The 14,238-nt window shown below is 47.5% G+C and overlaps 1 protein-coding gene across 4 annotated transcripts; it reads left to right on the forward strand.

The window, feature by feature from the left end:
- The first annotated feature begins 1,576 nt into the window (after positions 1-1,576).
- On the forward strand, positions 1,577-14,190 carry MYOT (myotilin). 4 transcript variants are annotated; one of them, XM_059483734.1, is made up of 10 exons: positions 1,577-1,770; positions 3,498-4,103; positions 5,759-5,909; positions 7,762-7,863; positions 9,818-9,867; positions 10,492-10,624; positions 11,747-11,954; positions 12,497-12,662; positions 13,091-13,224; positions 13,591-14,190. In XM_059483734.1, exons 2-10 carry the CDS (start codon positions 3,664-3,666, stop codon positions 13,761-13,763), a joined length of 1,557 nt encoding a protein of 518 aa, XP_059339717.1. In that variant the 5' UTR covers positions 1,577-1,770; positions 3,498-3,663; the 3' UTR covers positions 13,764-14,190. The 4 variants fall into 4 exon arrangements, with proteins under 4 accessions (XP_059339717.1, XP_059339716.1, XP_059339719.1 ...); XM_059483733.1 differs by having other exon boundaries at positions 1,679-1,766; XM_059483736.1 differs by lacking the exon at positions 3,498-4,103 and having other exon boundaries at positions 1,730-1,770.
- The last annotated feature ends 48 nt before the right edge of the window (positions 14,191-14,238 follow it).

Here is a 14,238-nt window from a genome sequence, read left to right on the forward strand (position 1 = left end):
GAAGTATAATTAAGATATTTAAAACGCTATAATGTCAGTTTCAGATGTAATTAGGCATTGAAGCTGGTAATGAAAGGGATATGAATCACCTAACCTGCCAGCAGGACCTGCTGCTGTTCTGGTGAAAACACCTCAGCTGCATTTTTTTCATCCATTTAAACAGATGAAATAGATGTAATAACAAACACAAACAGCAAAATATTAAATAGATGTAATAACAAAATAGATGCAAAATAGGTGTAATAACAAACACAAATAGCAAAATATTTATATTTCCGTATTTTTATCGCATTCTTCCCACAAGGCTGGTTGTGTTACTCAGTTTATGGCTGTTCAGACACATCCATGAGCGGTGCCGCCGCTCCTGACCGGGTGTGAGCGGGGTTTGGGTGGCCCCGGGGCTGGCGGAGCTGCGCTGGGCACGGAGGGAGGGAGGGAGGGCTCGCTCGGGTCCGCGGCTGCGGGGATTTAATCCACGTTTAAACCTGGCTCTAGGGTGTGTGCTATGTGCACAGCCTTAAAATCGGAGCTTTAGCACTACAGAGGTAATTAGCTACAAATTAGTAAATGAATTAAGGAATTTAGAGCCACAGAATGGTTTGGGCTGGAAAGGACCTTAGAGATGACCTTTATTCTGCCATGGGCAGGAACACATTTCCCTAGACCGGGCTGTTCAGGACCCCATCCAACCTGGCCTTGAACACCAGTGGTGGTTCAGTCACAACTTCTCTGGGCAAGAATTTCCTTGGGATGACAGAGTGGGATTTCGGGACTTTCGAGCATATTGTGGCAGTCCTTGCTGCTGCTCCCTGGCGGTGCAATGGGCAGAACAGCTGCTTTTCTGTTCTAAAGCTGCCCATTTCTGCGGTTCTGTGCCTTCTGCTGAGCCAGGGACGCTCCCGGCAGCGCTGAGCAGCGACAGCTGCCCCTCGGGGCTGGGATAGAGAAGGGACAGAGCAGACAGAGCCGGGCTGGCCGGGGCAGAGCAGGGACAGAGACGGGACATAGCCAGGACAGGGCAGACAGAGCCGGGATAGAGCCGGGACAGAGCCGGGATAGAGCCGGGACAGAGCCGGGATAGAGCAGGGACAGAGCAGGGATAGAGCCGGGATAGAGCAGGGACAGAGCAGGGACAGAGCAGACAGAGCCGGGCTGGCCGGGGCAGAGCCGGGATAGAGCCGGGGCACAGCAGGGACACAGCAGGGACAGAGCCGGGATAGAGCAGGGACAGAGCCGGGATAGAGCAGGGACAGAGACGGGACATAGCCAGGACAGGGCAGACAGAGCCGGGGCTGAGCCGGGACACAGAAGGGACAGAGCTGGGACAGAGCCAGGCTGGCCAGGATAGAACGGAGACAGAGTAGGGACTGAACCGGGGCGGAGCAGGGTCAGAGCCGGGACAGAGCCGTGCCGGCCGGGAAGAACCGGGACAGAGCCGAGGCAGAGCAGAGGCAGAGCCGGGACAGACCCGGTCCAAAGCAGCAGCAGCAGCCGGGGCTCGGAGCCGGGCAGTGCCAGCGCCGCCGCCGCCGATCCGCTGCCCGCGGGCACCTGCCCAAGCCCCGGTCCTTGCCCGGTGCCCGGCTGTGTAAGGAGACTCTTATTGTGACATTGGCGGGGGCCGGGGACAGGCCGGGCCCGCGGTGTCACCGCTGGCAGCACATTAAAGCCTCCGGGCTCGTCCCGCCGCGCAGAGGGCGGCTATGACAGTGAATGACCGTCCTTCCCAAAATACCGGCCTCGGCCCAGGTGACAGCTCCTAGGCGGTAGGTAAGGCGCTCGTTGGGCTTTTCTCCACGTCACTTTCCACTCGGAGGCTGGCCAGGGAGGTGGCGAGAGGGACTGCTGGGAGTGCTAAGGTGGAACCGCACCTGGACGGTGCGGCGGTGTCACCGGGAACGTGGGCAGCAACACAGCCAAAACACGGGTTTGATTTTCAGCAGGAAAACTGTCCCTGATATTACTTACTGGTTTTACCTTGTAAGGTCGAATATCTCTTCGGATTTATTTTTTTCCCTCCCAAATCAAGGTGGAACGATTTGAGGAAAACATGGCTTATCCCTTGCTGTGAGAAGTGACGCTGCACACCAGAGCTTGGTTAAGGGCAGCGTTCTAAAAAAAAAAACAGAGCAAACGCTGGTTGCTGTCCACAGCCTGTGGTACAGTGAACGCACAAATCCGTGCACTGGTAGTGATATAAAAACGGGATAAAGACAAGACTGAACGAGTTTTCTGCACTAGTGAATGGGGACATAGTGTGGACATGCTCCAGAAGTTTGAGCCAGCTTCAAATTCCAAGAGTATGACACGGGAAAAGTTAGGGAATTTTTACTATAAGGCCTCTGTTTACTTACAGCTAATTCACAACTAATATTGATGAATACCTGCAGGAAGTGAAAGCCTTGAGTCCTTAATATCAGAGCAACATCTCCACTTATCTCCCCCCATGGGAATTTATGACCTCGTGGAGCCCTTCTCTGGGCTCTCCAACGAGAGGAATACAATACACTGGGTGTATATATAGCAGTGAAACAGCTGATCTCAGTGGGGCAAGATTACAATTTTTTCCAGCACATGTAACTGTGGGGATTTATATTCTTTTTTTTTTCTTCTTCTCCTTTTCTTTTTATTAGTGGCTTTATGCTTATTTGGGGGGATTATTTTTTTTATCCTGGAGCTGGAGTAATTTGTCCATTTTAAAAAGCTTGCGAAATGAAACTCTCCCAGGTTTTGAGTTGATGGAAAGCCTGGGTTTTTAGATATCAAACACCTACCTGCAAAATAAATCAGGACTCTGAGCAGCTCAGCTTGCCCTACCTTATCTTGCAGCTCATGTCCTTCTGGCAATTAGCAGCCTTAATAGCAAATATCAGGAAATCACCTCAGAGACACGAAGTCCTTGGCATTCTAATCCCAAATCTCAGCTGGATATTAGAAACTCTGAATTCAAAACCCATTAGAGAAGAAATCAGATTTGGTTTCAAAAGTTTCATTTTAGACTTGAAAGTGAAACTTTTGTGCTTCCCTATGGTACAAGGAATTTCTTGGCAGAGATAGCTGGTTCTGGGAAATAGTACATTTAGCCTTTTGACAGGGCACAAAGCAGCAGGATCCAGGGATCTTTAGTTAAGATGATACACGGGAAATTACCTGGCTTAGCAGTAGTAGATAATCTCTGTTTATCTATAGATTTAGGCAGGTGGTAACCAATTGCTGTTTCCTTTAGCATTTACTGGGCTCTGGCACATATGACAAGCCTGGTGATCATTGCACCTGAGCCAGGCAGACTGTGTGGCTTGTTTCTGTGACCCAAAATGCTCATACAGTCATGGTACAGTTCTAATAAATCCTAAATAACTTTATTTTAAGTTCAAGCTTTAATCTAGTTGAACTTTAACTTCATAGTGTTTGGATTGCTAGTGGCTGCTCAGAACAGAGCATTTTGGTGATTCAGCTTGTGACGTACAATTTATTTTATCTGTATTGTCTTCCTTAAGGGAAAATCCACTCCAAGAAAGCCTCTATTCTGCAAGGCAAGGGTTCCATTCTATCCAGGAGCCCAGCCAGGAAAACTTTTGTGGCCTGTCACCTAGCTTTTACCAGCCACCTATCCAAAGCCAGTTACCACCAACTAAAACCCAGGACAGCTGTGAAACCTCTCCTATGAGTGTCCCTAATCTCCCATCCGTTTCCTCTATGTGCCAACCAACCATGTTTAACTACGAACGTCCAAAACACTTTATCCAGTCTAAGAACGTGTGCCAAGGGCAACAGCAGCCTCCAGGACCTGCGGCAGCCTCCACAGAGCCGAGCAGAGAAATCAAACAGTCCTCCATCCTCATCCAGCCTCGTAACCCCAGCGGGCAGAAATTCTCCTCCTCGTCATCGCTGAGCTCTTCAATCACGCTCTCCTCGCCTTCCTGTAGCGCCCCTAAGGAATCCACCTATCCCATCACTCCTGCATCTGCACAGTCTCCTGCTAGCTCATCATCTGGCCAGAGGCTGCTGCCCATGCCTAACCAATCCCCCGCAGCCTTCCTGTGCTCCGTGCTCCCCTCGCAGCCCGGCTATAGCAGCCCAGCTCCTTCTCCCGTGGAACCTCCGTAAGTACACACAGCTGCTAACCCTGCCTGCTTCCCCCGGCCTGTCCCAGTGCTGCCCACCCCAAAACAACGCCCTGGCAAAGCCGTGGCCCTGCACAGCTCCCACTGACTGCGCTGTGCAAGGCAGAGCTGCACAGGTCAGGGTAGGAGTGCTCGCCCTTGTGTGGGAGTCAAACTGCACCATGGGCATGGCACAGGCTGCTGGCTGAGTTTGCTGGAGCTGGTTTGAGTTGCTTAGTTGGATTTGACAGAAATTTCTTAAGGTTATTTAGAACAGAAGACAGGCACCTATCTCAAATTAATTTCTTTCCAACAGGGAAAGACAGTAATATCCCCAACACAACTTAGAGAGTCTAGTAAGTCTCAGCAATATTTTCATGTTCCACATCATGATGTGGATCTAAACTCACCTACAAAACCCCTTTTATTAATCATGCATGCAAAAGCAAGGCAGCCCCTTGAAAATTTCACCCCTTTAGAGCAAAGAATAAATTCTTTCCTAAATATGTATTATATCATTTTGCCTTTGGGCTGCAATCCAAATATCTTCCAAGGTCAGTGAGCTCTCAAAGGGAGCTGGGCCTTGCCTTCTCACCAACTTGTATTCCTGCCAATATCAGCTGGAGGTCCTGGGGAAAGTCAGGGTAGAATACACACAAAGTGAGATATTGGAAAGTTGATAGGGGCAGGGGGTCCTGCTGACTTGGATATAAACCCAGGTTTGAGTGTCAGTCTGCATTCAGGAAATCAGAATATTTCTGTCTGTTTTCTGAATCACGGCACTGAGGGAAGGGGAAAGGTAAGATAGGCTGGGTTATCTGGGGAGAGTTTCCTGAAGTCCTGCAGGACTCTGGAGGGTTTGGGACCCTGCTGGGGTTTGGGTTTGTAGTGTGGGGCTGTTTGTTTCCATAGCAAAGGGCTTGGGTGCCTCACTAGGATTTTTGTATAAGTTGCTCTTAAATACAACATGCAATGAGTTGAGGAATTATTTTTCCAATCTCACTACTAATGAGCAAACAGGGACATGAGGTGTGTTCATCTTTGGGGCAAATCACTCAAGTTTTATAACTCACATTAAGTTATTAAGCCCAAGCAGTGCTGGGAGTATTCTGGAATTATAACCCTCCTACTCTAGTCTAGCCAGCAGAACCAATTCCCAAGCCACAGGAGGAAGAGGATTTGGAATTGAAATAATTTCTGAACACAAGTGCAGCACAGGAGACCCCAGTGCAGGTCACAGACCAGGTCAGACCTGTCAGCACAGAGTGCTGTGACCTCCAGCAGACCTTTGCAGCCCGTTCTGATGGCTGCCCCTCTTTTCCTGGTGTCTTCCAGAACCAGATGTGGTACCCAGCCCTGGGAGCTGGCTGTATCCGTGGCTGTGGATGGCAGGGCCAGGCTGGGAGGGACACTGCAGGATGCAGGGATGCTGTGTTGTGAGGACACTCAGTGATTTGGCTGCACCATGATGCTTCTTCCCCTTTAGGTTTTGATACTCAATTGCCCAACTTGGCCTGTTCTCCTCCTACATGCTTTGTGGGTTCATCTGAGCCCCAGTTCTCAGGGGCAGGCTCACATTTTCTGTGCATTCTGTGAAGCATAATAATCCATCAGGCCTTCAGGAATAACTTTGTTTTCTCCTCCTGTATGAGTAGTTACTCACAGCCCATGTATAACAAACAAGCCAGCATCAACTCTATGCAGAAGACATCAGACCAAGAAATTCGAGGAACAAAGGAGGCCCTCATCCAGGACCTGGAGAAGAAACTGAGATGCAAGGACAGCCTCCTGCAGAATGGCAACCAGGTAAGGGATTAAGGAGCTCCTGGGAGGGCAGGCAGGCTGCAGAGGTGCTGCTCCAGGGGCTGGAGCCTCCAAACTGAGCTAAAAGCAGAAGGAAATGCAGGAGCAGCACTGCCCTTTACTCAGAACCTCGACACATCCCACCAGAGCAAAAGCCATTCATGACCAGAATATTCTTTCAATGTGAAAGAGAAAGGAACATGTTTAGAGCTGTGGCACAAATTTGAACTCTCTTCTGGGGATCCTGTTGGACTGATCCACAGAAAATTAAAAACACAAGGAGAATGCCTCAGTTCTCTAGACATGACTACAACCTGGTTTTCAGCACTGGGGTTAATAAACATCTCAAAATTATTAGAACCTGAAGAAAAATTGGAATATGTGAAAGTTCACTCTAGGGATCACCACTAAATGGGGTAAATTTTTTTCTTTTATATCAACAACAATAAATGAAAGAAATTATATGAGCTTTTATCATAAAGCCTGTCTCCTATAAGAAGGCCTCTTAGCCTCAGTACTTATTTATTCTGCAGAGGCTCACAATAGAATCCCCCTTACCAATAAATCAAAATCCAGGGGGAAAATTTGCTACCAGTAGCAGCTGGAGCAGGCAGGTTTCTAATGTGGGAGCCTTTCTGCTGGCTGCAGGCAGACTGGTAAAAGCTCAGCGTTCAGTTTCCATCTTCTTTCCCCTGAAGCAGAAAGGAGTATTCTCATGATCATCAGGGAGAACAGCTTTGTGTCATATATATAATTTTAAATATTGAATGGGCAAACAAATAGGTCAAATCTGACTGAATATGCCCCTAAACAGGAATGTCCTATGTGCTGTAGGAAACCTTGTCATAGCAAGTCAGCTTTTCTTCCCATAGGAAGAAGCCAGGCTAAAAATAAGTCTTATGCAATCACCACTGTGTCCTCCTCCCCTTGTCCTCCAACAAGCCTGAGCCAACTGGCCAATCTCAGCCACACTTGACACACACGTAAGGACCTCAGGGATAGGCAGCTCTCACAGCTTTTGCTGAAGGTCTTGTGCTCTCTTCTAAAGAAAAGTCCCTCAAGGCTCCCAAAGCTTTCCCCAGCCAGCAGCCAACTCATGTGTATCTGTACAGAGCAGAAATTCAGTCAGAGCTCACCCTTGTGTCAAAATCCAAACCCGAGTGAAACTTTGTGGGCAGCAAAGTGTCAGGAGTTCTGGTGCTAACATGCTTCTCTAAAGTAACGCAACTGACAGAGCTTGGATTTAGCTCTGCTCATTTTTATCCCTGTGTGCCACATCCAGAGTGCAGGCACCGACTGTGCCGTGCCTGAAAGGTTCCTTGCCTCCTGCCCAGCATTTCACCCTGCAGATGTGCTGGCAGAAGCCTCCCCAGTGCTTGCAGGGGCAGAGGTGCTCCCCTCTGGCTGTGCCTGTCTCTGCTGTGGCTTTTTTGGGAGCATCCATCATGCCTCCAGCTCCACAGCTGAATGGCTTGGGAAGCTTTCCCAGCCCTGACAGAAAGGTACCCTGGGACTTACTCTGGCTTCTGTGGATGATGCCATCAGCCACCCATAAATAATCCCAGCAGAGAAAGAGGAGGAGTGGAAGGCCACAGATGGCATTAGGGAGGCTTTGATGAACAGGCAGTTTAATCTTTTATGCATTTCAGTGCTGTATATATTGAGGCTGACTTCAGTTGGCATCACAGACTGCAAACCCTCTGGGCCAGACGTGGTCAGCTCCTGCTTCCATTGACAACATCCTGAACTTGTGGCATATTAATGTGAACTTGTGGCATATTAACGTGCTCTTAACAAGCTGATCTGAAACAGTGAATGGGCTTGTGACTGGAATTGCTGTGCACTGTGCCCCCAGAGACTGACCTATGAGGAGAGGATGGCTCGCAGGCTGCTCGGACCAGTGAATGCTGCCTCAGTGCTGGACTCACAGAGTGAAGACAGCATGCAGAATGCACAGGTAACTGGGCACTGCCTCTGCAGAAAGGGTTCCCTGGGGTTCTGCTGTGGCCTGCTTGTACCTGGGAGGGCAGAGATGGGGTTTATTTGCTGCCAGTGCAGGTGAGGGGTGGCTCTCAAAGGCAGAGCTCTCCGTGGCAGGGGTTTGGTGTTTTCACAGAGGGAAAATTCAAGCCCCATTCCCTTGCTGTGCCTGATCTGTAGGAATGACCTCTCCAGGGAGGAATTCCAGCAGCAGCTGCACAGCACAGCCCCCAGTGCCTGTGACAGGCAGGGAGCAGCACCACGAGGGAGCCAGGTACCCACTCCCAGCAGCCTGAGTGCAGGCTGGGCCAGGACAACAAGATTTACACCTGCCACTGCTGGGAACAAGTGACATTGGCCTCAAGAGGTCGTGGCCTTGGGCTGAGATTGGTTGGGTTTTAGCCCTTGCAGGGGGCTGCAGCCATTAAGAGAATGCAAAGCAGTTATTTCAGCAGCCCACATGCTGATAGACAAGAATTTATCACTACTGGCATTTTCCAAAGAGTTTTAGTTGGAGATTTGCATCATTTGTTGGTTATTCAAGCCAGTTAGAAGCTCTCTTTGGCGCCTCTGTGCTCAAGGTTAGTGGAAATGTCCATGGTGTGGCATTGGGTACCTGTGCAGGACAGAAACCCCTCCTGCTGCCAGCAGCAGAGAGCCAGGAGCAGGCACTCACCTGCCAGAGAGCCCTCAGCAAAACTCCTGCATGGAACAGACACTTAGCATCACAGCAAAGGAGGGATACACAGTTTGAGCTATCTCTCCCCAGCAATCACCTGGCAAGATCAGGAAAGAAGGAGAAATCATGAATGGCAGAGAGCAGGGGAAGCCTCATCTTTTGCTGACAGCAATGAAATATTCAGTCAAAACAGGCTGACTGACAACTTTTCAGCATGTGTGAAATGCTGTTTTAAAAAAGAACATTGGAAGCAGAGATTGGCTTATGTTTGGGACATTTTACTTCCATTGTTCAGTCTTATTTTTAAATATTTCATTCACTGATTCCTCAGGAACTTAACTCAGTCCATGTAACAGGTCATTAGAATCATCAGTAGCTTCACCACTACAGCATAATTTCACAGGACAAGTAATAACTGTACAGAACTTGTGTAAATGAGCAGATACAGGCAATTGCTTTGGACTGCACATGAACTGAGCCCAGCAAAACCCTCATTCATGTCATATTCCCCCCCGAACTTAAAACTGCCTCCTTGCTTCAAGTTTAAACCCAGGCTTAAATGTTCCACAGGGCTGGGCTGCAGAGCACAGAACCAAGCCCTGGGATGGCCCAAGGCAAGCACTCCAGAAATTTCCATGCAGAGTTTGCTCTCTCTGACTCCATTGCTAAAATGAGTCGCTGGCACCAAACCCCGTCGTGTTTTCCAAACATCCTGGCTCCTAACAGGAATCAATCCTGGGTACTTTAGCAGATTTAGCCATGTGATTTCAGAGTTGTCAGCGAGCTTAGCTGGTGCTGTGATCTAGAAAGAAAAGTATTTTCCAGCTCAGCATGTGTCCATGGCTGCTGGTACCACATTTAAGTGGGCACAATACGAGGCTCCTGCCAGCAATCCCACTGCTATTCCTGCTGTGGGGAAGGACACTCTGTACTCAGCTCTCAGCTTAGACATTGCCAGGAGTGCTGCTCCTCTCTCACAAAGGTTATGGGCTGGCAGAAAACCTTGTGTGCCAGACAAAGCTGCTGCACCCATCACCTGGGCAGCAATGACAAGTTCTGCCATGGCAAGCCCACGGTGAGCACAGAGTGTGTCAGATCCTCATGCAAGTTCCTCTGCCTCCTGTCCCAAGGACTTCTGAAGTACATTCATTTTGTTTTTAAGCAGCACTCAGGATAATGAACTTAGGCTTCTGATTCAGTCTACAGATAAATCTTTCCAAGTGAACTCACCTCTCCTCTTTCTCTTCCCAAGCACCAGAATGCAGAAAACATCAGGCTGCAGGTTCCTACCACACATGTCAGGTAAAGCAAAAACTTGTTCAAGATCTTATTTCAAACATTTCTAGACAATGTTGATTTAATCTCACTACTTATCACTCTTCCTAAAGTAGTAATTACTAAATTCACTCCTTTTTGACTAAAATGCTACCATTTTTGGATGGGTGATGATGCCTATGATCTTAATCCAGTGAATTCTAAGCATAGCATTAGAGGTTTAAAAACTCCTTGGGAGTTGGGAAATGCAATTCCCATGCACATTGGAAAAATACTCTTTGTATTCTAGAAGATTAATTTCTAGTCAAAGAAATATAAATATTGAATGAAATTATATAAATTATGAATATAATATTTCTATAATAAATACATAAATATTGAATGAAATTGTTATAAATAATGAAAATTAAACATGAAAATTGTCTTGTCAAGTCTTTTGGATATTAGGCCATAATGAAGGTTATTCTTGTGTGCTGAAATGAACAACCTGAGCAAGAGAAGTGACTGATCAAAAGTCATGACTTACAACTGAAAAACCAACCAGAACTGTTAGATTCCTAAAGCTGAGGGACTCCAGCTGCAATCAGAGCTTTGATACCACTTGTGCTACAGTAGCTTTTACACAATTTACTGTTCCTGTCCCATTTTCAGGAGCAGACCATCCTCTAGAGGCGACGATCGTGGACATGACTCAATCCAGGAGAAGTTTTTCCAGCCACGTTTCACACAAGTGCCTGAAGATGTGGTGATCGAGGAGGGGCGGTTCTGCAGGCTGGACTTTAAAGTAATGCCAGCCTCTCTCCCTCCCAATTCCATTGCCAGCCTCTCCCAAAATTCCATTGCCAACCTCTCCCAATTCCTTTGCCAACTTCTCCTTCCAATTCCATTGCCAACCTCTCCCAATTCCTTTGCCAACCTCTCCCTCCCATTCCATTCCCTCTTGGGGTGTGGGACATGCAGAGAGGTCTCTGCAGTGCCTTTGCATTTTCATAACCCAGAGCACTAAGGGAAGATGGTTCAGGGTCTCCCCAGGCTATGGAAACCAAGAAACAGGAGATGGCTAAATATGTCAGCATTCTCTCTGGGAAAATATAAGTGGAATTATCTGCATAAGATTATGATTAAAGCTAACTAGTGGTAAATACAGACCACTATAGAATGTCTCTGGACCTCCTTGGGAAGAATGACTATTAATGCCCTGCTGAAAAAAGGCTTTTTGTCAGGGAACCTTGTGCTTTGCACAGGGACTCCTCTGCTTCAGTGGACACACATCCAGCAAGGTCTGTGCAGGACTCACCTCCCCTCAGTGAGTCTTCCACGACTCACTGTACCTTTGCTGGAGCAGACAAGCAAGGAAATGCCCTAAATAGAAACAAAACTCAAGAATGGCCTAAAATTCATGGCAGCTGTACCAGCCCTGGGGGGAGAAAGGACCCTGCCCTCCCTCACAGGTTTCCTAATGAGTGCCCACCTCTTTGCTTCAGTAAACTCTGGCCAGACTTACACATGGCCTTTAGCCATCTCCCTCCAGGTTGCCCAAACTTCTGGATGCTGTGGAGGAGCTGGAGCTCATTTACAGCCATTATCAGCTGTGGGTGCCAGCACTGCAGCAGTGACAGCTCTGGGAACGAAGGGCTGAACCCAAAATCAGCATCTTGGGCCTGATCAAAGCCACCTACAGGAAGGGAACCACAGGGGGCTGCAGGAACAGCATCCACTGTCTTGTAGCTAAAGCTCATCTTTCCACAGCACTCCCTGAGCCTTTCTGTGCAATATCACATTAATATTCAGAACTAGGAAACACTATACAGCTTTGCAGTTTGATCAACCATCAGCATCAAACTCCCTGCAGTGTTGGAGGGATTTTATCATCTTTAACTCTTCCCTGCTCTCCTCTCCCTCACAGGTCAGTGGGCTCCCCACTCCAGATGTGATGTGGTACCAGAATGGAAGGATGGTTCACCAGGATCAGTTCCACAAAATGATAGTGTCAGAAAAGGGGTTCCACTCGTTCATTTTTGAAGCAGTCAAATCAGCTGATGCAGGGACATACGAATGTGTGGCTGTCAACCGTGCAGGAGAAGCATCTTTCACAGTAAAAGTGGAAGTAATTGGTAAGACTGAGAGCACTGATAGTTCCCTGGACACACTGGGAAATCTCAGCAATCTACTGCTTTTCTCCCTGTGTTTGGGACATTCAAGTAATAAGAAGCAGAGGTAGCACTCCACATATCCAAGATCAAGCAATAAAAATCAATTTAGGCTCAAACAATTAAAATCAACTTACTATTCCAAGACTATTTCAATAACTACATCTAGGATGCAGTATTTCTTCAAGACACTTCTATTGGGATATTTAGATATAGTGATAAAGTGAGATATCCAGAATATATATTTAGATATAGTGAGATGTCCAGAATTTAATTTAATTGATGTTATTAATTTTCCAGGATTGATAACATGTGTTAATTGACTCTCCTTCTAAGGTAGACTGTGTTCACCACACCCTTTAGCTCATGGGAGCTGCCTGCAGGCTGAGATGCAGTGAGGAACACATGTCCTCCTGAATTTAGCAACCCAAAATCTTAAAAAACAAGCATGACATGAGCATTCCACACTTCCAGTAACTCCTCCTTATCTCTCCTCTTTAATTCAGCTAAAGAGCATCACATGCCTCCAACTTTCATTTTCAAGCCCCAAAGCAAAAAGGTTTTTGAAGGAGACACAGCCAGGCTGGAATGCCAGATCTCTGCCATCCCAACCCCTCGGATTTACTGGAAAAGAAACAACGAAATGGTACAATATAATACAGACCGAATAAGGTATCCCACTGCTCAGCTGGCATCGGGGTGTTACAAACAGCAACCAGTGTTGGCTCAGTCAGGTGTAAATGGGCTGGGTCTGTAAGCAGCAGGCTGGGGGCTGGATCTGCCCTGGGGGGTGACACAGGGGCACGGGCCACGTGCTGAGAGCCTTTGGGGACACAGGGGGACAGAGCTGTGCCCAGGGCTCCTCTCAGTGCCTGCAGCAGCAGAGGGCCCTGGGGAAGCACAGATTCAGGGCCAAAATGTGTAGTGTGGGGCTGCACACTGATGCCACGATGTGAATCACTGCTGGCTCTAACACAAATATTCATGTTTGAACAGTGTGCGAGGATTGTTCCAGGGCTTTCTCAGCTCCTCAGCATGCGAACTCTGCTTTCTCTCCTTGCCCCTCAAAGCACTTGGGCATTAACACGTTGGTTTTTCAGCTTGCTCCATGACAATACTGGAAGGATTTGCCTGCTGATCCACAATGCCACCAAGAAGGATGCTGGCTGGTACACCGTGTCTGCTGTCAACGGGGCAGGGGTGGCCACGTGCCATGCCAGGCTAGAGGTTGCAAGTAAGTTCCAGGTCCCAGGGCCACAGAAAGTGCATCTTATACTCAGAGCTGGCCCTCAAGATTAATCTCATGATGTTCAGACTGCTGGGAGGATTTATTTCCCAGATAGATAGTAACTATCCTGGGAAAAGCTCTTTTGTTTAGGACAGAACACTGTGGAGTGTCCTTTTGCTCCTTTAAAGACTACAATTCCAACAAGCAAGAGGGTGGATATAAATCTCTGGTGTCTGAGATATGGGTTTGTCTGCTAAATTCTTCCCAAGGGCTTGCTGGTTTATATTGCAGATCCAAAGCAATGGGGTTGCCTGCCATGGGTCTCTGTGCACTCTGGAAGGCACTAAAAGAGGTTTTTTCTCTCTCTTCCAGCACATACAAATAAGCCACTTCCAGCCCCAAAGCAGTTACGGGTTCGACCAACCTTCAGCAAGTACTTGGCACTCAATGGAAGAGGACTGGATGTGAAACAAGCTTTCTCACCAGAAGGGGAGTTTCAGCGTTTGGCTGAGCAGTCTGGACTGTATGAAAGTGATGAACTTTAACTGGAAATGAAGAGGAAAACCTCACACCCATAAGAGACAGTTACAACATAGATGCAGTTAACTGGTGATTGCTCTAATTAGCAAAATACCTACTTGCATATTTTTACCTTGACTCTTGCACATTCAGCTGTTCCTGTTTTACCATGTTAGATTTTATTTATATGGTTTGGTGACTGTAACCATTACTGAGTATTGCATTTGAACTAGAAAGCCTAAGAAAGCAGGTGAATTAGTTTTAACAAGTGTGGGTGGGCTTAGTTCCACCTGCGCTTGGTTACATGCTAAGGTAGCTTGATTTGTGCTGCTTCTCTAATATCACTCATGGTAATATCAGAAGTCTGTACTGTCTGAATACTAAAACCAAATAGAGTAGAGTGTTTTTATGAGAATAAATTAGAGGCAAATAAAATTTTAAATAACCAACCAATCAGCTGTGACTCTTCCTTGCTTGATCTGTTAAAAGCAGATTTGAATG

Source organism: Ammospiza nelsoni, chromosome 16 (genome assembly GCF_027579445.1).
Source record: "Ammospiza nelsoni isolate bAmmNel1 chromosome 16, bAmmNel1.pri, whole genome shotgun sequence".
Classification (NCBI taxonomy): domain Eukaryota; kingdom Metazoa; phylum Chordata; class Aves; order Passeriformes; family Passerellidae; genus Ammospiza; species Ammospiza nelsoni.